Below are 27,927 nucleotides of genomic sequence, written 5' to 3' on the forward strand. Positions count from 1 at the left end.
AATGGTCTCCTTTCAATGCCTGGAGGGCTGAAGCTGGACTCTGGTGTGGCCCATCTGTTCCCAGTGCCTTCATTGGCCCAGGGTACTACTGCCTCTACTTCTACAGCCAGGCAACCACTAATCTGTGTTCAGTCTCTATGGATTGGCCCATCCTGGACATCTCATGTAAATGGAATCACACAAAGTGTGACCTTTTATGACTGACTTCTTTCATGGAGCATCACGTTTTCCAGGTTCATTCATGTTGTAGCAAGTGTCAGCTCTTCATTCCTTTTCGTGGCAACATAGTATTCCACTGCATGGATATGCCACATCTTATTTATCCACGTGTGCTGATTTTAATGCTCCTCACTCATTTCAATTCGGTGAAGCTTCTGCAGATGCATTACTCTGCAGCGAGATTCATTCCAGGCTCTGGGAGACCTGGGAGGACCATAAACTTCTGCTGAGGCCTGCACACATTCTTAGGGAAGGTTTAACAGTCTTTTAATCTCAGACTTAACGGTTCAAAAGCAAAGGCTTTAAAAGCAGTCTATGGAGTTAAAACCGTTTTCACCATTTGGCTCTGTGGACTGGCCCAGGGAGAAACCTTTCTGATGTTCTGGGCCAAACCGAGAAAAGACAGCAGCAAGGATGACCGAAAGGGTTTTTCCTATTTAGCAAAAAGCACACCCACCAAAGAAAAATCACTAAACACGGCTTTGATTGGGAAGGCAGCCTTCAATGAATGACATCATTCCAAGAACATAAATCTTAGTTTGTATGATTTATTTATGTTAAAAAAAATCCACATATGATGCTGGGGTTTCAATGGCTTTGTTTAAGTGATAGTTTTTCCTTTTTAGTGAAAGTTGGAGCGATGATAAACAGCTCCAGCTGTAAAAATGAAAGGCGGAGGTGAAGCTGAGGTGATTATTACAGAAAAATGCTGAGTGGGGAGGGGTATTTGGCCCTTCCATCCTCTAAAATGAAAATTACCCTCTGCCACAATGTGCCACGAACAATTACCTGCTGTTTATTAATTAACCTCTTTTAAAAGCACCACATTTCTACAAGAAACTGTTGTTTCTCTAATGTGAAAACTGGCTTATTTGTGTTTATTAGAACAACTATGTCCCATGTGGTCCAGGCTTAGTGCACACTTAACTGACATGCATTTTTTTTTAATGGCACATTTGATGATTGGAAATACCTTCCTAGAAGAAGCCCAGACACTCAGCACGACTTGCTTGGCATGTTAGTTCTAAACTGAGCCCCCAAAGCCCCTGGCTGGAGCATGCGACCTCTCCCTGACCGCAGCAGCCACAGCACAGCCCTGGATAGCTGCTCCAAGAGTGGGTGCTGGGAAGGAACGGGGCTCAGGACTTACCAGTGAGAGGCGGACTCAGGAAATACAGACTCCAGTGGCTGAGTCTTTCTGGACCCTGGCAAATAAGCGTATTGGTCATTGTCAGAAGGACAGGGGTGACAAAGAGGCCAGAGCGCCCTCTGGGTGGCATGACTGTAGTGGGGCTTTCATGGTGCTCACACTCCCAGCACCACAAGAGCCCCAGGAAAGGGTCCCAGGCAGGGATCTCTCCGCAGAGGCACCTCTGCCACCCTGCACACCCCGGAAAGAGCCATCCCTGCAGTGTAAGTCACCTGGGGCTTTGTGGTCAGAGGGCTCTTCCTCTGAGTCCTGCTTCTGCCTCTAAGGACAGGTCCTTGCCTAGGTTGCTCAAGCCTCTGAGCATCAGTTTTCCCATCTGTAAGGTGGGCACAATCACAGCACCCACCACAGGACTGGGAAGGCCACACAGCCCCCAGTTGCAGCCCAGGGGTGGGAAGGGAGCAGCACGATGCCCAGCACCCTGCCTGGCGCAGCACCCAGGCCAGGGAGCCTGTGGGTGGACCAGCTTCTCTCCTAGGACTCTCGCTCTGCCGTGGTCCCCGCCCCCGCCCCCCATCCTGCTGGGGACCCCTGAACAAGCCAGCTTCCCTTTCCAAACACAGTGCAAGGGGCCTGGGCAGCTGTTCACTGCTGTGTCCTCGTCACATGGTCCTAGCATTGGCTTACTGAACATAGGACGGCCCTGTGAAACCTGATGGATTATGGAGGTTACAGAGGGGTGGTTCGGCCTCAGGCACTCAGCACAGTCCCTCCCCCAGGCTGCTGCCTCCACACCACAACGTCCTGCAAGGTCGCCCTCGTCTCCCTGGGTCTTCCCCTGGGCTGAAACCGCCTGTGGAAACCCCAGGGAAACCTACTGGTTCAGCTCTTCAATCATTCAGTTGTGACTCATCCATTCTTTCACTGAGGACAGAGCACAGCCCAGCCTTGGGCCAGGTGCTGGAGCTTTGGGTAAAATGCCTTGGAAGCTCCAGGTGTGATGGAGGAGACACCCTCCTGTAGATCTGACGGAGAAGATACCCTTCTGTTTAACTCATACCGTAGACTCGAAGCTCCAGGAGCACTGAGCCTTGCAGCGCCTCCTGCGTGAGGAAAGGAAGGAATGAGTGAATGGAAGGGAAGCGCGGGCTTCAGTTGCCAGGAGACCAGCTGGCCCTGAGACACCTCTACCTGACTGGCAGCAACAGGGCAGGACAAGGTCAGGAGGGCGGGGCTTGACTGGGAGCTGGGGGCCCCTAAGCCAGTTAAGGCCTTCGTGGATGAGTGGAGCAGGTGGCTCCTGGGGCACCTGTCCTCACGCCTGGCCCCAACTTGCCCTCTCTGTGTCCAGCCAGGAGGTGGTTACCTTCTAGGGCTCCAGCTCAGAGCCTCTGGGAGTAGCGCTGGGTTCTGGGAGAGGAAGTGCAAGAGGGCAGGCGGGAGGGAGAAGGGCTCCCTGCCTCTCCGACAACCTGCAGGGCTCCAGGAACTGCAAGCCACTCACCTGGGTGCAGCCGCCCCACCACGGGGCCAGGCTCTGCCGCCACTGTTCTACCTTGGGAAATTGGACTCCCAGGAAGCTGGAGGGGCTGCCCGAGGGTCCCAGGAGACAGGAGGCAGAAGCTGAGCTTGAGTTCCTCCTGTCTCCCCACTCCCCCAGCTGTCTATGGGCCCTGGGGTCCCAGCAATGAAGGGTGGAGCGGGGAGGGAGGCTGACGGTATGGGAGGGGTTGGTCACTCTGTCTCACCTCAGTAGAAGCCCTCCCCTCTTCCCTTCTGCCGCCTACGGGAGCTGCCCTGGGTGTTCCGCTTGTAATTCCACTGAAGTCATGGGGGAGGGGCTGCTGAAGGCTGGACCTGCCCTCTTCACCCCAGTCCCCAGGGCAGGCCCCACCTAGGTCCTCAAAGAGGTGACCTGTGGGGGCTGCAGGGGGCACTATTCTGCACACAGGGGTGTTCCTGCCACTCAGGACCCCTGCCTTGATGAGGAGGCCTAGGGACCCAAAGTGTGGGGGTGAGGGCGCCCCACAGCACGGCACCAGGTGAGGGGACTGGAGTTCTTGAGTTACCTGTGCCCGGCTGCTGTCTCCAGCCTCCGGGGCATGGGCGCCGGTGTACTGGCGGCAGGGGCAGGCAGCCCTTTCCCAGGAGGACGCCCGAGTGATTCCATCACCTTTGGGTCGCTCTACAGAATTGGTCATTTTTTCCCTGCCTGGGGCGATCCTGGTCTCTGCTCTATTCTTGCCGGCTCTTTGAGCCGTGTCTCAACTGCCACCACCACTGCGATTACTGGTTTAGTAGAAAGCAAAGCTCGCAGGGATAGACCCTTGGGTGTCCCTCTGGACACCCCACTCCCCTCGGGTCCTTCCCCGTAGGTCTTGCCCCAGGAGGTGGGAGGCCCAGAGGTGAGAAGATCTGCTCAGACCATGGCCCCCTGCTTTCCACACCCCACCTCCTCCGTGTACACTCAGAGAGGTAGTTTGTGCCGGATCCCGAAGCCTCAGCTCCCCAGGCCATGCTGCGGGGCCCCGCCCAGATGTGTGGGAACGCGGCTGCCGCCGGTGCCAAAAGACCTACGTCCTCGGAAGTGGGTACGGGGAAGACGTATTCCCTCCTGCGAGGTTCGTTGTATCTAGGGGGACCTGGGTCTCCAGTCCTCCCCCGACCGGCTTCCCCGGCAGGCCCCCTGTCCCCTACTCCCAGCAGCTAGAGCGTCCCGGCAGCCCCTGCCTTCTCCCCAAATCCCCTCCACACTCTGCAGGATTTGGGGTGCTGGGTGGTGCCATCTCACATTCGAGTCTGCGCGAAACCTCCCGGCTTCTGGAGACCCAAAGGGACCTGAGAGGAAAGCTCAGAGCCAGCCAGACTCTGCGATGGGGGTGGGAGGAAGGAGACCCCGGGGGCGGCGGAGTCTGCCCTCGCCCCTCCTCCACCCAGCGGGCGAGGAGAGTTCCGGGAAGGCCGGGGGAGGGGGAGCGAGGGGAGGAGACAGGGACGGGCCGGGCCGCCTCCAGAGCCGCCGGGGGGCGCGCCCTGTCCCGCACGCCTTTGACCCCCGCTCAGCAAACGAGGCCCACGGGGTGGGCGGCCTTGGGCCTCCGCCTGGCGGCTTCCACCCAGGCATTCTTTCCAGCCAGCCCTGCAATAAACTCCCGGCGGAGCACAGGCGCGCCTGGTCCCATTTCACAGACGGGGAAACTGAGGCGTGAAGAAACCCACCGCAGCTCCGTCTCCACGGTTTCACCTGTGGGGTATTAATCTCTCAGGATCAAAGGCAAAATTTGGTTTTGAGGCTAAGTGGGCGGGCAGTGTGTGGCAGGGCGCGCTGCGGAGAGACGGCAGGAGCTGGCTTTGCAAGCCGAATGTGGATTCCGGCGCGAGCCGATTCCGGGAACTGGCTTGGTGACCCGGCCGCCGGCCCGTGTCCCGGGCTCTGGGCGTTTGGGGACGCGGAAGGCGGGCTCCCACCTGGCGACTCCCGGAATGCGGCCGCCGGGCCCGGAAGGCTACGAGGCTCGCCATTTTCGTTGCTGCCAGGGCCCCAACCGCGCGCGGCCGAATTGGGATCTGAAGGCAGCGGCAGCGTCTACGCAAGCAGCGTTCTGGAGCATCCCTCTGCCATCTTCCCGCGCGCAGTTCCGCGCGAGCCGCAGGACGCGGGCGCTGTGGGTAACGAAGTTGCTCCCGGTGTGGGCAGACCGGCGGCCCTGGGGTTGCGGGCGGCAGGAGGGACCGCCACTCCACGGCTGCGGGCGCGCGTGAACACACGGCTGAAGGTCACACGCAGCGCATCCAGGCAACGGCATTCGTTGGCAGATTTTTAAAGGTTCTTAGATCAAGAGGGAAAGGGTGGGAAACCGATTCCGTTTATTGCCCCCAGCGGCGTGGGCGCTCCCCGTTGCAGACACCCAGCGGCTCAGCCACTGCAGCTTCCTGGCCCGGTATGGGCCGCACACGAGTAGGAGTCGTTGGGGACTTCCTGCACCTTCTCAGTGAGCCCGGTTGGGCCTGGATTCGGCTCCCTCCTGGGCCCAACGGGAGAAGATCAAGGAAGTTCAGGTTCACAGTCTCAATCTCTTAAAACAAAACAAAGCACTCCGGATTGGGCCCTTGAAGGGCCCATGGGGCCTCCAGATACTCCCGACATCTGCGCAGGAGAGCTGGACACCCTGGTGGGGATGCCAGGACACAAAGCCGGGCAGAGGGTCTCCACTGGGGTGGCCACAGCCTCGTGCCTGCCGATGGCAAGCCGGTCCCCGGAAGCTGCCCATCTGCAAGGGACAAGGATCCTCTTGCAATCACAATAAGTCAGTTTCCACACATCTGGGGTTTGTTCGAAATCAGCGACATGGCTCACATTCCTGGGAAGTCCACTCCTCCCAGCTACCCACTGCGGGACCAGGAATCGGGTATCCGCTTTGGGAGGCCCCCACCTTGGAGCAGTCCAGGGAACGGAACCTTGCCGCCACTGGGCCACAACTGGGACCTGTGTCCTGTCCTCTCCAAGTATTCTGGGGCACAGGAAGGTTTCCCAGGCCTCGGGTGAGAAGGTTCAAAGGAGCCCCGAAATATTGACCCCAGGGTCTGGGGGGATTCCTGTAGCCCCAGTGTGCGGCTGAGGCAGATGCTGGAGGAGGCACCCACTTCGAGTCATTTCGGAGGTCTCAATAGGGAAGAAAGGGCCTTTTCCATGACTTGTGTCTCCCACCCACCCCCACCATTCTAGACCAAACGCAGGCTCCTTCCAGCATTCAGCCCCCATCGAGTCCCCTGTGAGGTATGGGATCCAAGCAGCCCTCCTCCATGTTCCCCTCTGTCTAGTGGGAGCCAAGTCAGCCATCCCCAAGGGCCCCTGTGGTCTCCTGTCCCCTGCTGCTCAAGTCTGGGAGACATTCTGTCACCAAGTGTGGGGCAGGAGAACATGCCCAGAGAGCCAGAGCCTCATCCTGGCCTGACTCAGTGGCCCACGTATTGGGGGTGGGGTGAGCGCTGGCAGTCTGGATCCCACCTGGGGCATTTCCAATCTCCCAGGAAAGCCCGTTGGTAAACCAGAGGCTGTGTGCTTCTTTGCTACCCGGAGGAGCAAGGTGGGGGTGTGGAGTGAGTAAAACCTTGACTGGAATTCAATAGAGCCTGAGGCCAAGTATCTGAAAACCCATGGCTAAGTTCAAAAAGCACAGAGGAGCGGGAGGGAAAGGGGTAAGAACCTGGTGAGGTTAGTCCATCTTGCCAGGTGCCATGCCCACCTCCTGTCCTGCACACACAGCCCGAAGCAGGGCTCCCTGGGGCCTGAGGGGCTGGGGGTGGGGGCAGCTGGGGCAGCTCTGACCCTGCCAGTTGGCATGGGGCACAAGGCCTGGCCAAGCGAAGGGGCCCTCTAGCCCTAGAATGTATTTGTAGATTCCGGGAGTGTAGGGCAGGCCGGCATGGTAGTTCTGCTACTCCATGGGCTTCTGGGGAACCCCTCGGGCTTGGGGGCCTCCTACTCACTAATAAGATGCTTCCTCCAGCACTGCAGGAGCAGCATTTCTGGCTCTCAAACCTGGCCTTTTCCCTAAGGAATTAACCTGGTCATGGGTCTCCAGCCGTTAGAAACACTGGGAGTCTGCAGGGCTTATGGAGAAATCGAGTTTCCATGGACTCCCTCTCTGCCCAGACCCCAGTAGAAGTTGGTGGTTAAAGCCCCTCTCTAGCCTCCAAGACTCCAGCTATGAAATTGGTTTTGGAACTTGACAGCAGCGTGCAGTTGTCCAGTGTAGGAGCCTCTATGTGGCCAACTCACACTCACTGTCCTTGGACAACCCGAGGAGGTCAGTAGGAATGAGCTCACAGCACTTACAATCCCAGCGCAGGGGCCCCAGGGCCTGGCATCAGCCCCAAGGCTCTACAGAGCTAGACTTCGTTTGAAAATGGCCCTTAGACCTTTTAGTATCAACCTTTTCCCCACTGGGCCTACACTTGCCCTACCTGTTCTCCAAGCCCCCCAAAGCCCTTGCCAGGCAGGGACACAGAACTGGGCCCCAGGGAGGACCTGCATCTGATCTTCCCTGCTTCACCCCTTTTCCCCATGGGACTCCTCAATGCCTGACCTGCTCTCCACTTCTAAGTCTGGCCACACGGGGCAGGGCCTGGCCAGGCCAGGACGCAACCTCGGCCAGGGCCATGGCCTTGGGGACAGCCTGCCTGGGCTCCTTGAGCAGGCTGGGGAGACACTGCCTCACTGGAGGCAGGGCTGCATCAGTGCCTTGCGGGTAGGCATCCAGGCTGTCTCCCTGGCGAGGCTTGACCGGCAGCTACCCCTCCCCAGGCAGATCCGTGACCTCATCCCTACCCAACAGCCTGGTGGAGGGCAGGGTCTGAGAGAGCTGGGGCACCCGTAGAAGAAGGCCAGGACTACACAACCTTGGCATCTGTTGGCTACCTCCAGGCCAGGGGCAAAGGAAGCCTTTGCTGGGCTGCAGGGTGAGGGTGGGGAAGGGACCCTCTCTGCAGGTGCGAGTGCTTCGCAGGCACCATAGTAACCTCCCCAGGCCTCCTCCCCAACCTGCGGAGGCTTCAGGCAGGAGCAAGGGGACCTGGGTGCAGAGATACGGGAGTGACCTTGAGTCCTTTCTAGCCAGCAGCTCCAGCCAGGTTGGGCCCACCGTCGGGAGCCTACCCTTGGCAGGGTTTAGGCAGGACAGCGCCCGTGTTCCTGGGCTCCAGCACCTCCCACCCACTGGGGTGAGCAGGTTCAGAACCGGCCTTGGCCGTGCAGACCTGCAGCGGTGCCCTAGTTGGCTAGGCAGATCAAGACCTCCAGAGCCGGGCCTGTAAACTGAACTGTTCTCTGCCCCCAGTCCCTGTAGAAAGATGGTCAGGGTGTGGGGAGGGTGGGTAAAGGGGTCGATAGACCCTCGGAAGGACGGCAGGGAATGGGGCTGTGCCATTGCTCATGGTCCTTCTCTAGGCGACACTCACCTGGTGCCAGAAACAGCAGAGGTAGCGGCCAGTGAGCGCTTCCTCCATCCGGGGCTCGGGCGGCGAGCTGGCTGCAAGACTGGGCACCCTGGAGCCGTGGGAGCCTTGGGAGCCGCATCTGGGTTCGAATCTGAGCAGGGAAGCGGTGCCGACTGCGGAGGATCCAAGGCAGAAGGCCCAGCGCACCGCCGCCGCCGGCTCCTGCCCAACCCGGCTCCGCTGGGCTTTTCCTCTGGGGTAGCGCCGGCCCCGCGCCCCTCCCTATCCGGGCTGCTTCTGCTAGGACACCGGGGTCTCGGGGTTTCTCAGGGCTGCTGCGTTTCACCTCCTTTAACGCGGAGGCGCGGAGTTGCACGTGTGGGTCTCAGTGGAGCCGCCACAGGTCTCATTACACAACAAAGGGCAGGGAGGGCACGGCCAGGAGCCTCGCGGGGCGGTGGAGAGACCCCGCATCGCGGGCGCGACCCCTGCCTCAGGCTCAGGCTGACTCTGCGGCAGCTCCAAGTCCCGTTGCCGGGCAGGACTTCGGTGCTCCAGAAGGGTGCGGGGCAGCAACCCGGCCAGGGCAGCGCCTCGGTTTCCTTCCAATTCATTCTCGATTCCCAGATACTCAGATGAGAAATCCGCACTCAGGCCGTCAGGCTCCTGGGCCGGGGCCACCCTGCCTGCGCTCAGCCCGGCCCCTCCGCCGCAGCGCCTCGGAGTTTGGGGGCTACAGGGGAAGAGGAAGCGTCTGGTCGGCTCCCGTCCGAGCTGCTCCACCTGCGCCGCCGGCCTTTCCGCCCGCTACGCACCTTGGCCCCGAGAGGCCAGAGGGGAGTGTCCCCAGAGGCCCGGGTCCCCGAAGGTGGCCCAGCTCGGGCGCTCGCGCAGCCGGGTACTCACCTTGGGGGCGCGGCGGCAGGAGAGCGCGGGCGGAGAGGTGCGGGCGCCCTGGGACGACCAGCCGAGGACGCCTGGTGTTTGGACGGCTGCCCCCGCGCTGTCCCCCGGTGCGAGGCGTGTTGGCCTCCGCGGCCTCGCGAGGGACCGAGGGCGGCGGGTCCGAGTGCCGCCCGCCGGCCTGGGCAGTGGCGGAGCGCGGAGCTGGCGGCGCCTCCGCTGTTGTTTTTGAGCCGCGAAGCCCGAAGCAGCAGCCGTTGGGTGGGGGCGAAGGGGAGGAGGCGGGGGCCGGGAGGCCCGAGGGGGGCGGTGGGGCCCGGAGGGGGCTTCGGAGGAGCCGGGTTCTGGCGCGCGATCCCCGACGCCCCCTCCAGCGATCGCGGGGCGGGGACGGGGGCCGAGGGGAGAGTGCAGGAGAAAAGCGGGCCGGGGCGACAGGGAACGCAAAGCTTTTAAATTAGTAATAAAACGCAGTAAAACGGAGCAAAACCAGCCCGGACTCGCGTCCGAACTATCGGCGCGTGTGCCCGGAGATCCAAGGAAGTCGTGTGGAAAACCGCAGCCGCCGCCCCATCTTCGGCCCCGGCTGGGGCGGGAGCAGAGCACGACGCGCCGCGACGCAGGGGCAGGGTGGGGGGATAGTCACCTCGCCTCCGGGGCCACCTGGGTCCTTTTAAAGTGTCCGGGGTGCGGGCCCCGGGCGGGAGCGCCGAACACGGAATGTTTTCTTAAAGGGCCAGTTCCGAGCTGCGCTGAAAAGGGGGGGAGAGGGGGGGAGAGATAAGTGAGACGAAGACGGAGAAGGCCGAGGAGAGCCCCCCAATCCCGCGCCGAGGCGGCGGCGGCGGCGGCGGCGGCGCGACGATGAGGATGATGAATACATTGCAAAGTTTTTTTGGCCCCGGCGAGGGGTGTCAGATTGAGTGCTCTGTGCGCATGTGCGAAGGTGTCCAAACTGACAATGCTGGGGAGATGAAGATAGTGTGTGGCTGCTTCTGGACTCAAGGAGGAGGAGAGAGATTCCGCGAGCCGACACCATGCGATCCAAGGCGAGGGCGAGGAAGCTAGCCAAAAGTAAGTCTCCCGCGCTCGGCCGCGCCGCGCCGCCGGGGCCCGGGCCGCCGGGCCGGGGCGCCCGGGCCAGGGGTGCGCGTCGGGGCGCGGCCGGCGCGCCTGCGGCTCCGGGCCCCCGGCTCGGCCGCGCGGCCCGGGGGGCTGCTCCGCCTCCCGCGCTCCGGGGCGACCGGGCTCGGCGCGGAGGCTCCGGGCGCCCGGGCCGCGCGCTCCCCGAAGGCGCCGGCCCCCTCCCCGCCGAACCCCCTCCCCCCCAACCAGTGTCAGGCGCTCGGGCCCGGGAACCCGAGGCGCGCGGTGGGGGCCGGGGAGGGGGGCGGAGGGGGAGGGCCGGGGGTGGAGGGGAGCGAAAAGTGAAAGTTAGCGAAAAGTTGACGAAAGGGGAGAGCAACTTTTTCCTCCCCGCTCGCTCTCTCCCTCTCTCTCTCCGAGTGGCTCTCAGTCCTGGTCAAATCATATTCCGGGCTTTTGAAATAGTGGGCGCTAGAGCACCGCCTTTGGCGTCCGCCAGCCGGGCGCAGAGGAGGGAGACCCCGAGCCGGGGAGGGGCGGAGGAGGGGGCGCGGGCCGGCGCCCACCCGGCTCCGCGGACGCAGGGGCAGGGGTGGCAACGGCGGGACAGCCGCAGCCACTTGGGGAGCAAAATGGAGACTTTTGCCGGGGCTGGGAACTGTGGTCGCGAAGTTTATCCCCGGCTGTGCCCGCGTGGTGGAGGGCGCTCCTCTGGGACGCCGGCCGCCTGCGCGGGCCGCCGGGGCGACCGTGCCTCCGACAGGAGGGTCCCCACCCGGCCACCTCCCGACCCGCCGCTGCCGCCCTCGGGCCCGCGTGGACCCCTCTGTACCCGCTTGCCTGGCACGGCCGGGCCCGGCGGGGACAGAGCTGCCCCGGCCAGACTGCCCGGTCCTCGGTCTTACTTTCTCTTTCGCTCCGTCTCGGCCGAGCGCCGGGCTCCGCGCGCCCCGCCTGCCGCCAGCCGGTCCTTGCCGCGGGCCGGGTGCTCCAGCCACCCGCGCCCTCGCCCGCCACAGCGCCTCCGAGCAGCCCGCGCGCACCCCGCAGCCCCGGTCGCCGGCGCCATCCGCGGTGAGGCGGGCGGGCAGGTGAGGAGAGGCGGCGCCGCGGCCCGGCCAGCGCGGCTCCCGCAGCCCCGCCGAAGCCCCGGCTGCAGCGAAGCGGCCAGCGCCGCGCGGAGCGGAATCGGCGCCGCCTGCTCCCGCCGCCCCCTCCTCTGCAGGCCGCCCGCCCGCCCACCCACAGAAGAGACGCCCGGGCCGCTCCCCTCGAGGTCCCTGCCCGACCCACGCCGTTCCGTCCGCGCCTCCGGGGCCGGGTCCCTCCAGGCCGGCCTCGCAGCTCCCGGGGCCGAGCCCCCCAAACGTGAGCCGGGTGGGCGCGGGACTCGCGGCGGTTTTCCGAAGCTCCGCTCCTTCGGCTCGAGACCCGCCCGGCTCGTCCCAACAGCTGCCCCGCGGCCGTAGGCCCCGCGCTCTGTGCACCAGGGAAAAGCAGCTCCCGAGTTTGTGTCGGACGCCCCTGCGCCCCGCCATCGGCCGTTCCCGGCCCCTGGGTGAAGCGCCCCCTTCCCGCTGCGCTCCGCTGCCGGGTGCCCTTGGCCTCTGCCTCCCGTGACCTCTGACCCCTCTTGGTGCGAACAAGACCGGGCGTTTCGCCGCCGACGCGAAGGGGCTGTCTGTGTGCGGCGTTGCGGGCCCTCCGCGCGTGGGGTGTGCGTGTGCGTGTTCGGGTTCGGTTCTGTGTGTGCACCGCGGGCCTGCTCAGAGTCGGGACCACCGGGCTGCGTGTGGGCCGCCAGGTCAGGCCCTCGCCCAGGATGGGCCCTAAGCTGGAGCGAGAAAGGGGAAAGCGGCCGCGCTGACGCCCGGGCCTTCGCTGCAAGCGAGAGGCGGACTCGGCGCGCCCGCGCGGCCCTGGAAACTTCCGAGAGGCCCCAGCTCTCCGCCGGCTCCACCTCTGCCAGGTGGGGAAGGTGGCCCGGGACCGGGTCCGCTCAGGACCAGAACTGGTGCCTGGCAGCCGTCTGGCCAGGAGGCCAGAGAGCCGGGCCCAGCGGGAGCGCCGAGCGCTGGCTTCCTTTTCCCGAGAGTCTTTAGTGAGGAAAAACCCCATGAGAGGTGACTGCCAGGCCTCGGCCCTCTGTCCACACTTGGCCGAGCGCTGGGAACCCCTCCTTCCAGGCTCCACAGCTGGGACCACTTGTCCCCAGGCCCCCCAAGGTGGCTGAGGCAGGTTCAGGATCACACTCCCTGCCCTGAGCAAGGCAGGATCCGCTGAAGAATTTCATTTCATCAGGCGATATTTTAAGCAGATGTGAACTTCCCCGGGGACCACAGTCCATTACCCGAATCAGAGGCGGTAGGGCCAGCACTCCAGCCAGCAGGTCCTCCCCCCCGCCACAATGCTGACCAGCTCAGGGGACTGTGGGTTGGGGCAGGGGCAAGGTCATGGTTACCAGGCTGGTATTCAGGCTGGGCACAGAACAGCAACCAGGCCAGTGGAGGTGACCCCATGGCCCAGCGTTTTGGGGGCCACTGCCGAGTGTGCATCTGGAGGTGTAATTTCGTTTGTGTTTCCCTGGAGACCCCACTCCAAGCCTCAGTTCAGGTGGGTTACTCCTCTGGGTCGGGTCTTGTGAAGGGCTGAATGGTGGCGGCTCCGGGGGTGACCTGGGCTTCCAGCTGAGCTTTCCAAGGACAGAGGTGGCCACTGGGGCACCCAAACCGGGGCTGTGGCTCAGCTGATGGGAAACCTACAGCCTCCCCCACCTGAGCCTGGGGGCCAGGAACAGAGTGAGGACAGTTCAGGGACAGGGTCCTCCCTACTGAAGCCAGGGCGGTAGGACCGGTGGGGTAGGGGCCGCTGCGGCCCCACATTTACCAACTCAATGCCTAACAAAAGCTTATTGTTTCCAGGGCTGTTGTGAGCCAGGTGGGCAGGTGGGGGGTTAGCACCACCAAGGTGCCCTCTGGACCACCATCACCCCCCTCACAGCACAGCTGGGGGCCTCTGTACAGGAGGAGGATGTGCCAGTCGGCACCCCCATCAGAGCTGCTCCTTGAGGCCTGATCCCCACCTAGGTGGCAGACCCCATGTCCTAGATGCCACATACCCCAGGGCTGGGGGAGTGTCCTCTCCACAAGTCCCATCTAGCCCCTGGGGTGGGGGAGCTGCAGCCCCCACTAGATGGGGACTGTGTGTGTCTTGCTTGTGTTTGAGGGTGATGCGTGTGGAAGGTGTGTTGGAGACAGGGTAGAGGTGAGCGGAGCTGGAGGCCCAATTCACAGCCTCCTTCCTTCTTCCCGCAGAAACAGGCCAGGCTGGCTGTGCCCTCCCCTCTCCCACCCTCCCTGGGGAAGTTGGCCCCTTCCACCAGTCCACTCCCCGGAGCCAGGACAGCAGCCTTCCCTCTGGAGGCCGGTTAGGGCAGCAGCGCCAGGACGTCCGGCGGGAATCCAGCGTCTTGCCCCGCTTCGAACGAAAACACAGAGGCTTCAGTGGAGGGGTGGAGTGCAGGGCTGGCCGCCAGGGCTTGCTGCCCCACGGCAGCGGACTGTGTGTCACCCACAGGCCCCCTCCCTCTGCCCCTGGCTGCGCAGGTGTGCCATGGCTCTGGAGCTGGCAGGAGGGGCTTGCCAAGCTGGCTTGTGGAGCAACTGCTGGGTGGGCTCCTTGGGGACAGGCACCGGCCATGCCCTAGGCTCGCCAACCACCAGACTCCCACTCGGGGCGTCCTCCTTGTCCTGTGAGGGGCTCTTCCAGAGCAGGTGCCGGCCCGACCTCCTGGCCCCTCCTGGCCCCAAGGCTTCCTCGGCTCCCAAGTCCTCCTGTAGGCAGTGCGCAGGGCAGGGGACCAGGTCTGCCATTTCTGCCGGGAGGCTGGGTGAAGGTGGCCCGGCAGCCAGGGGCTTCCCCCACCAGGCCCCTCAGGGGAGGCGAGGCTGGTGGCAGCTCGCTGGGCCGCCGTGGGCCCGATTAGCCCCCTGTTTTATTCAATTAGGAGGCAATTAGGGATCCTTGGGGGGCTTGGGCTGGTAATTAAGGTGATGTATAATTAGAGTTTCAACAAAAATTATCCAGGATTAAAAATCTTTTGAATAATTTCGTTTAAAATTTTCAAATAGCGTTAAATACAATTTATCAGGTTTTGAATCAAACCCGTGTAACGAGTCTTGGAAGCTGCAGCTCCCGTCGCCGGCGCGGGAGGACCACGAGCAGCTCCGGCGACTTCCCCGTGCGGGAAGGAAACTTCGCGAGCGAAGCCAGCTGGCTGGGGCCTCGCCGCGGTGTAGCGGCGGCGGCGGGCTCAGAATCGGGCCGCCGAGGGCTGCAGACGTCGCGGGCCGGGTCGGGGAGCGGGGCCTGGGGGACCCCGGGCCGGCCGGTAGTCTCGGCCGACTTCCCGCTCCCCGCGCACAAAGTCGCGGCCAGCTACCGCGGAGCAGCGCCCGCGTCTACACCGCGCAGCCTGGCGCCCCGACCCTGGCCCAGCGGGAGCGGCGCTCTCCCCGTCTAAGCCCCAGCTTGGATCCGAGGGTCCCCTCCTCCTGGCCTCCCTTGCGGAGGAGGGCGGCCTCCGCGTCCCCAACCGCCGACCCTCGACCTCATGCGGGACACCTTGGGCGCCAGGCCCCCCCTCCCTCCGCTTGCCTGGGTTCCCTGCGGCATCCCGACTGGCGCCCCGAGAGACCCTGGAGCGCGCGACGCCTGGGTTTAAGTAGGGGCTGTAGGGGGAGGGAAGACGGTGCAGAGAAACCGAGGCAGAGGGTGAGGGTCCGGCTTTCGAGGGTAGACCTGCCTGCCCAGTCTGATCCGCAGCCCGGCCCCTGCCAGCAACCTCGGGAGACGGGCAGGGCTCCGTCTTGGGGGACAGGACACCTCCTCCCTTCACTGACCCTGGGAAGATTGAGTGCAGAGGAGCAGGCACCACTTTTGGGAGTGAGAAACCCCAGACGCAGAGAGGTGGAGTAACTCTTGGAAGGCCACACAGCAAATTGAGGGCTCCACTGAAATTCAGTGAAATGAAGACCTCCAGGGCTTCTTATGTAGCATTCCCCTCCCCCACAGAGCACGGCAGGCTGCCGTTAATTCCATAGGGGTTTTCTCTCTCTCTCTCTCTCTCTCTCTCTGTGTGTGTGTGTGTGTGTGTCAGGGTTTATGCATTTTCTCAAGGCCAGTGCTCAACTTGTAGCAGGTCTGTTCTTAAAAAGCAGGCAGGACGTCATGTGCGTCCAGCGTGTAAGTGACTTCACACCTGCAGGCTGGATTCCTGCTTTGCCCGGTCTGGACTCCCGCTGGGCTCCGTCCCCCACTGCTTCTGCCCCTGCTGTGGGTGTCCTGTCCCCAAGGGCAGGCACAGAGGAGCAGAAGCCTTGGTCGGGTGGCCTGGCCTGTACCCTCCACACCTCCTCACTCACTGCCTTCATCGGGAGCAAATGCAGGAGGCTCAGGTTGGCCCAGGAGGTGTAGGACCTGCCCTTTGCCACCCCTCAGATCTGGAGGGGAATAACCACCAGCACCCTCCCACCCACCATCCAGCAGTCAGGGGGAGGTGGAGTTGCTGCTGCCCCGTTGGTCTGAGCTGCAGGGTGGAAGGGGCTGGCAGCTAACATCCCTGGTCCAGCCTGGTGTGGGCCGCGGCTCCTCTCAAGTCTGGGTGTCTCCTAGGCTGCAGCCAGGGCCACGGTGGTCATCCTGGGCCGGGAGTGCTCCCAAGCTTCGGTGGGCCCAGAGCAGGGGAGGGGTGGCCTCTTCCTGCTCTGACCACTTCACTCTTGGGCTTTTGCCATCACATCCTCCGCGGTCTGGAGGTGCCTGGGCTGGCCTGCCTGGCTGGCCTAGCCTGAGACGCAGGAACAATGCCCTGAGGCCTGAAGATAGGAGTGCCGGCTGCTCCAAGATCATATTTGTTTAATAGTTAACATTTTGGGCAGAAAAGGAGGGAAGTCAGATTCTGGTGAAGGTTTTGCTTATTTTATATCCACTATAACTATTTCTGTCCATGAAAATTGGCTTAATTATATCAATGGAATGTTTCTTTTTCAATTCTGTATGCAATTAGTCCATCTTGCCGGCTGCAATTTATTTTAATAAAAAAATAAACCAGTGGTGTGTTCAGTTCCTCGTCCCCTGGGGACAAATGCGATTGGTGTGTTTAATTTCATTAACTACAATGCGGCCTACTGGAAAAATGTATAAAATCAGCTTAAACACTGGCATTTGAAACAAATCATTATTGCATTAGCTGTCACACTGGTAATTCTAGAATCTAAGGAAAAAAATATATTATGGCTGTTTTTATAACCCTTTGCAAATGCACTGTTAAAATAATTTATAATCATTTTAAAACATGGCTGGGTCCTAGTGACTATTTCATCTCCTCTGAATAAGGCTCCTCTCCATCCCATGCGCGTTTTCCGTGCTGATGGCGGTGCCGTTTCCAAGCCTGCACACGCACCTCTCAAACTGGAGGCCATGGAGCCTGTGTTGAAACGAACCCGGTGAGGAGGGGTCACTTTTTCATTCTGGCCTGAACCCCACTCTTCAGGCGGAGTAGTGGGTGCGGCGACAGGCTCATCTGCAATCTACCTCGGGCCAGAGGGGACCCCAGAGGCCAGGGCTGCAGAACCTCAGCAGCTGCTGCCCACCATCCTCCCTGGGGGAGGAGGAGTCACGCACTAGGCCTGATCAGGAGTGAGCCAAGCCCCCCACGCGTGGGGTGCCCACTTCAAATGTGCAGAACCAGGAGCAGCCTCTGCTCTGCCCACCTCGAGGCCCTGCTTGGCAAAGCGGCTTTCTGAGCCTGCTGTGAGGAAACCCACCAGCCCTGCGCTCCTCTCGGGATAACGGGCTTTCTAGCACACTGTGCAGCTCCAGCCCATGCTCCATCAAGCGTGGGTGTGTGAAGGGGTGTGTCCAAGCACGTGCGTGTGTCCAAGTGTGCGTGTGTGTTGCGATCTGCGTCTTTGCCGCAGCCCTGGCCACATCTGCACTGACTCTGCTGGATGAAGGGAGGGTGTGGGATACGTGCTCCCTGTCTGGCTGGTGTGGACCTGGGGCTCTCAGAGGATCTGTTGGGGCGGGGAGACGAGGGAAGAGTTTGCTTTTCCTGCTTCTGAGATGTGCTCTGAGGAGGCTGAGTTGTGCCACGGAAGCCCTTGCTAGTGGCCGCCGGCTGGTCCCCCGCGTGGAGTGGCTCAGGGAAGGTGTCTGGGCATGCAGGAGCAGGGACACATGGGCTCAGCCTCTGTCAGCTCTCAGCGTCCCCAGGCTGAAGCACTGGAGCCTGGGGCTTCTCCGAGGGTGTCTGTCTCCTTCCTCGCCCACAGGTAGTGCCAGGGGGCATTAACAGGAAGGAAAGGGCTCAGGCGGCTTAGCTGGAGGCCAGGGGCCAGGGCTGCCTTCGCTTGGGTGTGCGAGGAGAGGTTTTCCAGGCTTTACCGGGGCTTCTTAGTTTATTCCCAGAAACCTGCTCGGCTTCCTTGGGCACATTACGGACTATTCCCTGTCCCTCCTTAGCCTTCCAACTTACCTGGATATACTTAGGCTTGGTTTTCTCCTCTGACACCAAATGTATATTCTATAAGGAATTTAAACATGGGGTGATGGTGGGTGTTTTTGGGGGGGGACACAGGAAACTCCACAGAGCACACATCTTGGGTTATGAAGCCCCTTCTTGCTTCTCAGAGGGGCTGGTCTGCATCTTGGCTGGCTTGCCCCAAACCTCTGGCTCTGGGGCCAGTCCCCGTTGAAGTGACCCCCACAGGGCAGGTCTCCAGGCCTGCAGTTTGCTTTCCGTGTGGTGTGCTGTGGAGTTGGGAAATCAGTAGCTTTGTCTCCTTTCCCACTTTAGGAGAGTAACAAAGCTGAATGTTTGGGGCGAATATGATGAAGTCCTGGTCCGCGGGCCTCCTGGAGGCTGCTGGCGAGGTCTCCCGCGGGCCCGGGCCCTGGCCTGTGACACAGGCTCAGGAGCGTCCCACATCAGCCCCAGAAACCCAGGCTATGTTCACCCCAACTCTGCATCGTGTGCGTGTCCCGCTCTCCCAGGGTCCCCAGCCCCAGGCTGGCCTGGGCTTGCTGCTGGTCCCCCTCCCTCATTGCTGCTGGACTCTCCCCTTTGTGAAACCAGGTAAAGGTGAGGACACTTTGGAGAATAAAAGTGAGTTTGAACTTGGTTGAAGTGCTGCGGTGTCTGCACTCGTGTGAACCTGTTCCTCCAGCAGGGGTGTCTGCGCAGAAGGACCTGGAAGGTCCACCAGGGTGTTTAGTGGGTGCTTTTTCCTGGAAGTTGGGGTCCTGGAGCCAGGCTGGGGTGCTTTACAATGTCTCCACCAATCAGCCAGGCAGTCAGATGGGGAGTTTTGTTTTTATCTCCTTGGCCTGTTTGGGAAGTTGATTGGTCAGTCCTCAGCCCCAGCCTTTGTGGGTGTTGTGGGGGGTGGGTGTGCAGGCCACAGGTGCTCACAGGCCAGGCCCCGTGTGTGGACCACCAGCACTGTAGCGTTGCTGTAGGCAGGGCCCAGACCACATCGTAAAGCCAAACCACACTGGGGTCTCCCCTAGCCTGTAGCAGGAGAACCACTTTGACTCCTGCCTTATAGCTCAGCCCTGAAATAAAACATGCAATGATTATTAGCTGCTCATTTCAAACTAGGAGGCACAGATGCCAGAATCTGTTCTGGCCCCTGCCACATGCAGTGGGTGCCTCCCCTGCTGCCTCCTCACACTCAGCCTCCCTGGGTCTCCTCCGTCCTTGCCTCTGTCCTGGGGTGGAAACAGCTGTTGGCACGTGCCACCTTTTTTCTTATCAGAGGCCTCCTAGTTCTTGCAGGGGGCGGGGGCTTCTGGGAGTTCCATTCCCATCCGTCCGCTCATCTTCTTCGGTGTCAGTCACGGTGTGGTGGGATTCCTGTGTGCCGGGCTCCGAGACCTGCATGTCAGGGGGCAGAGGACCTCTCCAGCTGCAGGATGCATGCTAGGGGCCCACCTGGAGGGAGACAGGGTCCCCGAGCTCTGGATGGTACAGGCTGCCTCCCACTGTGGCGAGTCGGGGCTCAGCAGCTCCACACAGACTCTGTGTCCTCACTAGGGAGTGGTCCCTCGCCTGGGGGTCCGGACCATGGTGTCGAAGATGGCAGGAAAGCCAGAATCCGACCAACAGCTCACCCCAACCCCCGCCGCTGGAGACACGAGGCTCAGGGCCTCCTCTTTGCACTGGCGCGGAGGTGCCTGTTCCCAGCCCTGTTTCACATTCGAAAGGCCCAGAAGAGAGGAAGGGAGGCTGCCAGAGAGGAGGGTTATGTAATGTTCTTAGCTGCTGTGAGCCTCTGTCTCTCTCTTTTTAATTCGGTAGTTCAAATGAAATTCGTTTCTCTAGTACCTGTGGCAGGCAGGACACCGCCAACGTTTTAGTGGAGGGAGGAAATGACGGGGTGCATGCGTGAGGAACGGGCTCTGAATGTGCCCGGGAGCTCTTGCCTGTGACATGGTTGAATCCCTGTATCTGATCCAGACCTGGCCGCAGGTATTACAGCAACTATGGATTTCCATAATAGACTCCGCCATGGCTCCCGTAGCTGGGTCTCCCAGGGAAAGGGGAACGCACTGAAAAATGCCCAGACATTTCTCTTTGCCCAATGGGCTGTAACAGCCTCGTCAGAGAGGCTGGTCACATCAGTCCGTAAAACATTTAAACAAAGACCAAAAATGACGCTCACCAGAGGAGCCCAAATGGTGACCGCAGGGTGGCTGCGGTGCTCCCCGGGCAAACAGGAAGTTGGCGTGACTGTCTCCGACGGCTCTGGGCATTAATCCTCATTTTACTCCCTGCTGCCCACCGCCTCCCTGGTAGAGCCGCGTCCCGGAATCTCCGCCGCTGCCCTGGCCTGTTTGGCCTCAGACTATGCTCCCGAGTGAAGGCCATGATGGGATGGAGAGTTCTCTGCTATGTCAGCATCCCTCGGCAGTGCTGGCCTGAGAGCCCCTTCCAGCCCCATGTCAGAGGGGCTGCTGTCATCCCTCTCCCACGGGCTGCCCTGCTGGCCCAGCCCCTGTGTGTGCACAGGGCTCCTTTGGGGTGCGGTTGCAGGGCTGTCAGGGGGACTGTCCCAAGGTCCCTGGGTCCCTTTCGGAAGGAAGCCTGTAACGCAGAGAGTGTCTATTGACTTGGTGAAAATACTGCTGCTTTAGCCAGCAGCAAGCAGCATGGAGCGGCCTGGCCCCAGGGACGTGCCGCAGGAGCTGGCTCCCTGGGAGATTTCTGGCCTTCCTTGCAAATCACCCGCAGGCTCTTATTCCTGGAAAAGCCGATGCGTTTCTGAACTACTTGAAAACCAGAGGGTGTTTTCTTGGCCAGAGCTGAGACTGCTTCAGGGAGAAGTGGCCCCTCACATACCCCTTCATCTGGCTGGCATGTTGAGATTGTCTCCAGGGAGTGTGCGGACGTGTGTGTGCTCTGTGTCTGTGTACAACACACACACCTGCAGGCAAGTGTGCTTCTGAGGTCGGCCTGAGAGGGCCCACCAAGCTACTCTGTTTTTGTTGATCAGCAACATCACACAGTTCCCTGCCCTCTTGTGCCTTGAAAGAGCCACTTGCCTCGGCTGCACCTCGATCCTTAGCCCTCCGTGGCGCCAGAGTTGGTCGCCTCTGTAGCTCGTGCCCACCCAGCCCAAAGCCATTCTGCAGCTGGTCGCTGTGGGAGAAGAGACCGGAAAAGTTCAAAGGTGGAGAGGCGGCAGCGATCCGGAGCACTTTTCCGCACGCTATAACCCCTGAGAAGAAACAAAGAGGAAACGAGGCTGTTTAGATAATCCCGGGCCCTGGTGCTTGCATTTAGAAAAATTAGGCCCTCTTGAAAAATTACAGAATTATGCTGCCAGTGTCAGGTTCCCAGATAATGATGTGTCTGTGTGTGAAAATATTAAATTGCAATAACACGCCGTGCGAGTGCCTCTCTGAATGGGGTATTCAGTTCCCAGCCCAGGCTGAGCGTACAGCGAGTGACTGACAGAATACAAATGGTGCCACGAAGCACCGGGGATTTACGGCCGACCCGCGCTTTCCGATCGGTTTCTCTACCCCGGCCCATCCAGCCATCCTTTTCTTTAATGAAACAGCCCGACAATGTGGCTAATTATTTATTTATCACGTTGGCAGGAGGAAAAGCTATCAGAGACAGATCAATTTTTCCCTGGAAGTGATTTGACATGACTTTAAAAATCAGATCTACTAAGATATGCTGGGTGGTGTCCTCTGAAACCCCAAATTTTGTTTCATCAACTCGGCTGACAATCCATTTTGCAAAAACGGGAGGCCCGGGCCCCTAAGCCTGCAGCCTGAGAAAAAGCAAACTTGAGCAAGGCCAGCTTGCTCTCCCCTCGGACCGGGCAACTGCTCCTGGATTTCTGTTCCGAGAAACATGTTGGGCGGCTTCTTCCGGGCCGGGGAAATCTGAGCAGCCACAAGCGAATCTGGGACGATGGCAGATTGTTAATATCTCAGAGCCCCAGAGACTCGGCGTCTCCAACCATGAGCCCACATGAGCAGCGGAACCCCGGCCCGAGCACCCAACGCTTCCCGGAGAGCTTGTGTGCCTGAGAGTGTGTGTGTATGTGGAGGGGGTGGCTGGGGCGGGGGGGGGGGGCGGGGTCTGCACATTCCGCCCGGTGTCCTCATGAACAAAAGGCCTAAAAAAAGCAGAGAGTAAGGGAGCTCAGAGAATCGGGGGGCAGATAGCGTGGCCACGAGGGGCTCTCTGGTTTCATGGCGGGGAATCCGAACCGCAGGGCAGAGGCCCCGGAGTCTTAACTTTCCCTCCATCGAAGGTGTCAGTCTTACCTTCCCGAGGTTAGATAAAGCCGCTAAAAGCTGCTGTTTGTTATTGAATCTCATCTGCTAATTACGGCCGTGGGACTTGGGTTCGAGGCCCCTCGCGGCTGCACCCCGAGTCCCCTGTGCTGGCACCTGATAAGGGGTCATTCTGTGCTCTTTACAGAGGGTTTTAGGTTGCGTCCGCTCCTGACAGGTGACCCTTGTTCAAAGGGAACGGGGGGCTGGTGGCCACGGTGGGCGTGAGAGGCCCATTCCTGCAGCCTGGCCCAGCCGGCCCCTGGAGAGCCCCCTCCTTGTCCCACCAGACTGAGTGTGGCCGTGTGAGGAGCAGGGATGAGGTGGGGAGAGTGCCGACTCGCATTTTCTGACAGTCCCCAGCTCTCTCTCTGCAGAGTATAGGCTACTGCTTGGCACCACCTGCAGGGATGGCGGCGGCCAGGGTTGGTCTTCCTTTCGTGAGCATGGGGGGTGAGCAGTGGGCAGCTTCAGGAAGCCTTGCTGTGGACTGGGCAGGACAGCTGGACCTCCTGGCCACACAGCCGCTTCCCACCCCTAGGTGTCGGTCACTAGAGAGTGGGTAGAGCCTGGCCACAGGGCACGTGGGAGGCCCCCATGGAAGGCCCATGTCGGGGGCCAGGGAGACCAACTCCTTGCTGCCCTGACTAAACACCAGTTTTGCAAAAGCAAGACCCTGCCATCCCTAGCTCCCCTGACAGACCCAGAGGCAGGGGCCTTCAGGGCCAGCAGGCGGGATGGGCAGATGAAGCCACGGTGCGCCAAGGCAGTGGTGAAGCCCCCGTGAGCCCCAACCCGAGCCTTGCACCCCTGACATGTGGAGGCTTCTGAAATTCCCTTGATGCCTCAAAGTTGAACACCCCCAGCCTCCAGCCTCAGAGACGGCACCTTGCTTTCACTTCCCAGTGAACTGAGGCTCCACCACGTTAGATGACCTTGAACCAAACCCCGGGAACTTGATGGGCAGGAGGCTGGCCCGGGGGCCCTGGTGTGACCAGGAAGGTGGGAGGCCCCCGCGGCCAGGCCCTCTGCAGTCAGGTCCTGTGCAGTCAGGCCCTGTGTGGTCTTCCTTGAGGGGAAGTTTTCTGTTCCTTGGGTTCTGCAGGAGCAGGCAGGAGGCCCTGTGGGTCCAGGAGGGTGTCTTGGGGCCTGCCTCGCCAATGTCAGAGGGGTAATTGCCCACCTGCAACTGGACTCAGCTGTGGCCACAGGATGGGGACAGGAGAGTGGCCACATGTAGGAAACCCAGGGTGAGGGACCTTAGCCTGCAGGCTCTGGGGACCATTCCCAAGGAGGCCCTGAGCTGGGCTGAGGGGGGTTCAGAGATGGGGTTCCGGGGAAACCTCCCTCACCCCAGCTAGAGCTGAGGCTGGGGGCGCAGCTCCGAGGGTCACTCCTGGACTCCCTCGCTGGCATCCGTGCCTCGGCTGGGTCAGGACAGAGCCGGGGTAGGGGGCCAATGCCCAGCAACCCCCTCCCTCGGGACCTGGAGCTGGACCTGGGGGGCTGGAGGCACCCTCTTGCCACAACAAGGAGATGTGGGGGTACGCTTCATCTCAGCTGCCCCAGGGCTGAGCTCAGGCACTGGCCTTTGCCCGCTTTGTGCAGAGTCCAGCAAGGGGGCCTGGGGGACAGGTGAGATTGGAAAGCGATGGGGCTGGTGCCTGGGTGCTGCGTGGGAGCAAGTGCCGGTGGCTCCTGGGGCTGTGGCCGCTGCCTTCTCTTTCCCCTCATCTAGGGCAGGATGCTCGGCCCTCCTGACACTTCTGGGACAGATGAAACACAGAGGAAGAGGTGGAGGCACTGGAGATCGAGCCCCCCTGCCGGGACAGTGCACCCGGAACGCTCGCCTGTGGCTATGATTATTGCTATTATTGTCCTTAGGATCCAGGCAGTCAGGAGCTATTTTGGGGTTTCTGGAACTTTCACTGGCCAAAGACGGGCTTGTGTGTGTGAGAGCAGAGTTGGGCAGGCTCCTCTGGATGCGGCCTCCAGATTAAACATCTCGCCCGAGATCATTGGATGAGTGGAGTGGCAATGGCTAGGAGATGCAGGGGTCGGGTCTCCTGGCTGCGCCCCACTGACCAGCAACCTGGCGGCTGGGCCCCTGGAACTGCACATCCCTCCCCATCACAGCCCTGTCCTGGAGTGGGTGGCGCGCTCATTTCAAGGCAGTGCGGCCGTCTGGGCTGGGCCTGGCGCTGGCGGGGCCTGCTGTGTGCCAGGCGGGCAGATTGTCCTGGGGCTGACCTGGAAGCTGTGCTGCGTTTATGGCCCAGGGAGACACCTTTCTAGGGTTGGGGGTTTCACCCATAGCCTGGGCTGCTTCATCATTTCCGTGAAGAGGAGAACCAAGGAATGTCACCAGCCTGCTGCTCAGGGGTATCCTGCAGGTCAGGACACACAGCCCCTGCTCGGGAGGGGAGGCGGGCATCAGCTCCGTGCTGGGTGGGGAGGGTAGGTGCTGGAGCTGGATCCTGCCCTCGGGGGTTTCCTGTTAGTTTTGTTCCAGGGGCTTAGGGTGTTGTTTATCAGAGGGGCAGTTTCCACAGCTGAGAGGGGAAGAGCTGTTCCTCCTCACCCCGCCATTATCCACCTGACGTTCCGACTGCTCGGATTGTGTCTGTGATGTCATTGAGGGGACATGCTTTGGACTTGCCCAGGGAACTGCAGGAGAGAGGGGCTTCACTGTAATCGGCGCATCGTGCCCACACACGCATGGAGCGCGTGGTTGACACAGATGTGACTCCATGAGCCGGACTGGCTTTACTGTGGAGACTTAGGCAGGGATCAGATCAGGAGACCCTGTTCGTGAGAGAAGAGAACAGGACACTTGTTCGGAGAGATGTCCCTGGGTCTTGGCAGCCCCACAAGCTTGTGGAGGGAGCGAGGAGAGGTGGCTGGGGACGATCGAATCCCAGCACCGCTGTGGGCTCCCTGGAGGAGAAAGGGCCTTGGTGTCTGCTGAGCCAGAATGCAGGCCTTTCACTCCTCTCCTTGCCTGGGACTGCGGTCCTGGCGGGCCCTGGGGCATCTGGGGGCCTGTACCCCTCGGGTGGGGCAGGTTGGGCTGGAGCCCCCTGGATCTGGTGTCAGGCAGACCCAGAGGCAGGGCACAGGGGCCGCCTCTGGCCCTTTCAAAGGGACATTTGATCTGAAGCATGGGGCCCAGTAAGAAGACTCCAAGGAACACAGTGCTGATGAGGCTGAAAGCACTCGGCGGCCGGAGAGAGCCTCTCCACAGTCCGTGCTCTGGCACGAGGCCCTTTGTGGGATTATCTGCCCCCCTGGGAGGCACGGAATGCTGGGGGCGAGGGGCCACAGAAGGGGGGCCACAGCAATATTGAGCTCGCATGGGCCCCCGATAAAGCGGCTGCTTGCTGCAGTTGCTCTGTCGCGGAAATTCGAGGTGCAGCCCCAGAATGGAGGCTGCTGTCCCCGGACACTTGAGCCAGGGAGGCACCATCCATTCTGCACTTGTCCTTGAGAATTTGAGTCGAGGCCACATCTGCCAGTGCTTATACCTAGGGCTTCCACCCGCTTCAAAAAACAAAGTGGGGCAGAAAAACATCCAGAGAGGCCCAGGCAGGCAGTATCTTCCCTTCCAGCCTCACTGTTCTCGGGCGTCCCCCTTGCCTTGGATCACGAATGCTGAGCCCCGCAGGCTGTCGGGGGGGCAGGCCAGGGAAGTGATTCTTTGGGCCAGTAGCTCCCGGGTGCCCACCTGGGGCTGGAGTTGCGCAGCTTGTGGGTCCAGGGCAGCTGCCAGGTGGAGAGGAGCTCAGCCACGCACCCTGCGGCAGGTGTTGCAGGTGGGCGGGTGCTGGGAGTTTGTTTCCAGCAGCTGGGATGGTTTCGGCCCAGCATCCAGCCCCTTTTCCTGCATCCCTTGGTCCCCAGTTGCACCTCTCTGTGTCAATGGACAGCCTAGGCAGCAGAATGGTTTCTTCTCACTGCCCCAGGCTGGTGCCCAGGATCTACCCCAACCTAGAATGTTTGTGCAGGTGGAATCTGGACACCACCATGGGCAGGGGCAGCGCAGCCTTGGGAAGACCTGCCTGGCCAAGGCCTCCAAAGCCTGGGTGGGTGCTGGGAGGGTCTCAGAGTCTCCTAGAGCCACAGCTATGGGGGCCTTCGCCTTGCTGGGCTGGGATCATCCTACAGCCAGGAACCAAGGTGCGGCTAGATACCCAGCAGGACCTGGGGGACTACAGAGGCTCCGAGTCCCCTCACTGAACAAGCTGGAAACTGCTGGGACCTGACCCTGGGCAGCAGGGCCCCCCAGGGCTCCCCATTCCGGTGGCGTCTGCTCTCTTGGTCTGGCTGGTAGTGGAGGGGGCAGGCTTTGGCTCAGGCCAACTTGGATTGAATCCTGGCACCCACCGTTCAAAAGCTGAGTGACCCCGGCTCCTCCTGGGCCTCTCTGAGCCCAGTGTGCCCATCTGCTGAGTGGGGTAATCCATTGTTGTGGGGCTGTGGTGTCATCAAGAATGGGTGGTCCCTTGAGGACCCCCAGCATCCTGCCCATGTGTGTGTCCTCCTGGAGGCCACGGAAGGGCTGCACTGAGGGTGGCCGTGCCAGGTCTCTTTCTGCAGCCTGGGTTGACCTTCTGGGTCACAGGGCGGGTGGGCAGCAGGTGGCCCTCGGCCAGGACTGCCTCCTATCAGGCCTGCAGGGCCCCAGATGGGCACAGCTGTAGGAGCCCCACCCAGGCCTTGTCTCCCAAGAGCTGCTTGGGGTCCAGCAGGGTGCCCAGCCCTGAGGGTTGGTGCCCCACTCACATGGGTTCATGTTGACAGAGGGGAGGGACAGGGGCTGCACCTGACCCCATGCCCTGGTCTGGGCCATAGGCTGGGCACCTTCCTTTGGCCTAAGTCAGTCTTAGAATGCATACACAGCTGCAGGCACACAGATCTCTGATGAAGGTCACCATGGATTGGGGCGGCTGGATGCTGGTCTCCTGCAAGGTCCCTGTTTGTCTACACACTCCAGGTCCCCTCCTTTCAGGGCAGGACAGATGGGGAACCTGAGGTTGCTCAGGGTGAGCTCGTGAGTGCGTGAGGCCTTAAAAACCATAAGGTGCTTGCCTGGCTGTGACAGCCAGGGTGGCTGAGCCTGGCTCTGCCCTGGGTGCACCTGCTCCGACCCCCAGGCTCAGTGTCCTCTCAGCCTGCAGTTTCTGTTGCAGGCCAAGGTTCCCTGCCCCCGTCAAGTGATGCAGGGATGGGCTCTGAGTTTCTTGGTCAGGAAAGCTGCCACGGGGCTGCTACCCACATGCCCACCCTCAGAGCCTGTGCTGGAAAACGCCCGAGGTGTCGGTGCAGTGTCCTCCCTCCGCTACCGGCCTCCTCCTGCCAGGCTGCCTTTTCATCTGGATGCTTCCTGGTCCTGTCTGGAAGCACAAAGGCTGGGAAGGGAGGCCAGGGCTCCCTTCCCCCAGCTGCAGCAGCCAGACCCAGGCCCGGCCACTGACGTCCTCCACCGGAGAGTTTTTGGGTGGAGATTTTCCCAAGTTACTCCGCTGCTTCCTTTCGGAGCTAACGAGTGGCTCTTGGCGTCGTCTTCGGGGCTTGCCGTCTTCATTTATTTATTTTTTTTATGGAGCATGCCGTTAATTAGGCAAAAGATCTGCAGAAATGCGCTCGCGCCTGGAGATTTCAGTGAAAAATGAGAAGTCTCCTGAAATTTCCAGTAGTGAAGCAATTAAGCGATGGAATTCCGCAATCTAAACATGGTATCACTCACCTCCAATGAAAGTTAGAAAAAGAAAAGA

At 61.1% G+C, this 27,927-nt stretch overlaps 1 protein-coding gene and 1 long non-coding RNA gene across 8 annotated transcripts in view; one reads left to right on the forward strand and one right to left on the reverse strand.

Annotated features, from left to right (window-relative positions):
* Positions 1-748: 748 nt before the first annotated feature.
* LOC100589237 lies at positions 749-10,187 on the reverse strand. Of its 6 annotated transcripts, XR_004028437.1 has the most exons (8): positions 9,215-10,187; positions 8,330-9,041; positions 5,803-5,906; positions 4,838-5,640; positions 2,430-2,472; positions 1,642-1,745; positions 1,370-1,424; positions 752-876 (listed from the first exon to the last, which is right to left on the reverse strand). It is a non-coding gene; the product is annotated as an uncharacterized LOC100589237 (long non-coding RNA). The 6 variants fall into 6 exon arrangements; XR_004028440.1 differs by lacking the exon at positions 5,803-5,906 and having other exon boundaries at positions 4,838-5,445; XR_004028441.1 differs by lacking the exons at positions 4,838-5,640; positions 5,803-5,906; positions 8,330-9,041; positions 9,215-10,187 and adding exons at positions 2,736-2,779; positions 2,874-4,107 and having other exon boundaries at positions 749-876.
* Positions 10,173-27,927, forward strand: part of PRDM16 (PR/SET domain 16) — a 362,171-nt gene continuing 344,416 nt past the window's right edge. For both annotated transcript variants that reach the window (XM_030805535.1, XM_030805536.1), the window contains exon 1: positions 10,173-10,285. In XM_030805535.1, coding sequence (XP_030661395.1) covers positions 10,249-10,285 — 37 coding nt within the window. In that variant the 5' untranslated portion in view covers positions 10,173-10,248. The remainder of the gene's footprint in view (positions 10,286-27,927) is intronic.

The sequence above is a fragment of the Nomascus leucogenys genome, chromosome 24 (assembly GCF_006542625.1).
Source record: "Nomascus leucogenys isolate Asia chromosome 24, Asia_NLE_v1, whole genome shotgun sequence".
NCBI classification, from domain to species: domain Eukaryota; kingdom Metazoa; phylum Chordata; class Mammalia; order Primates; family Hylobatidae; genus Nomascus; species Nomascus leucogenys.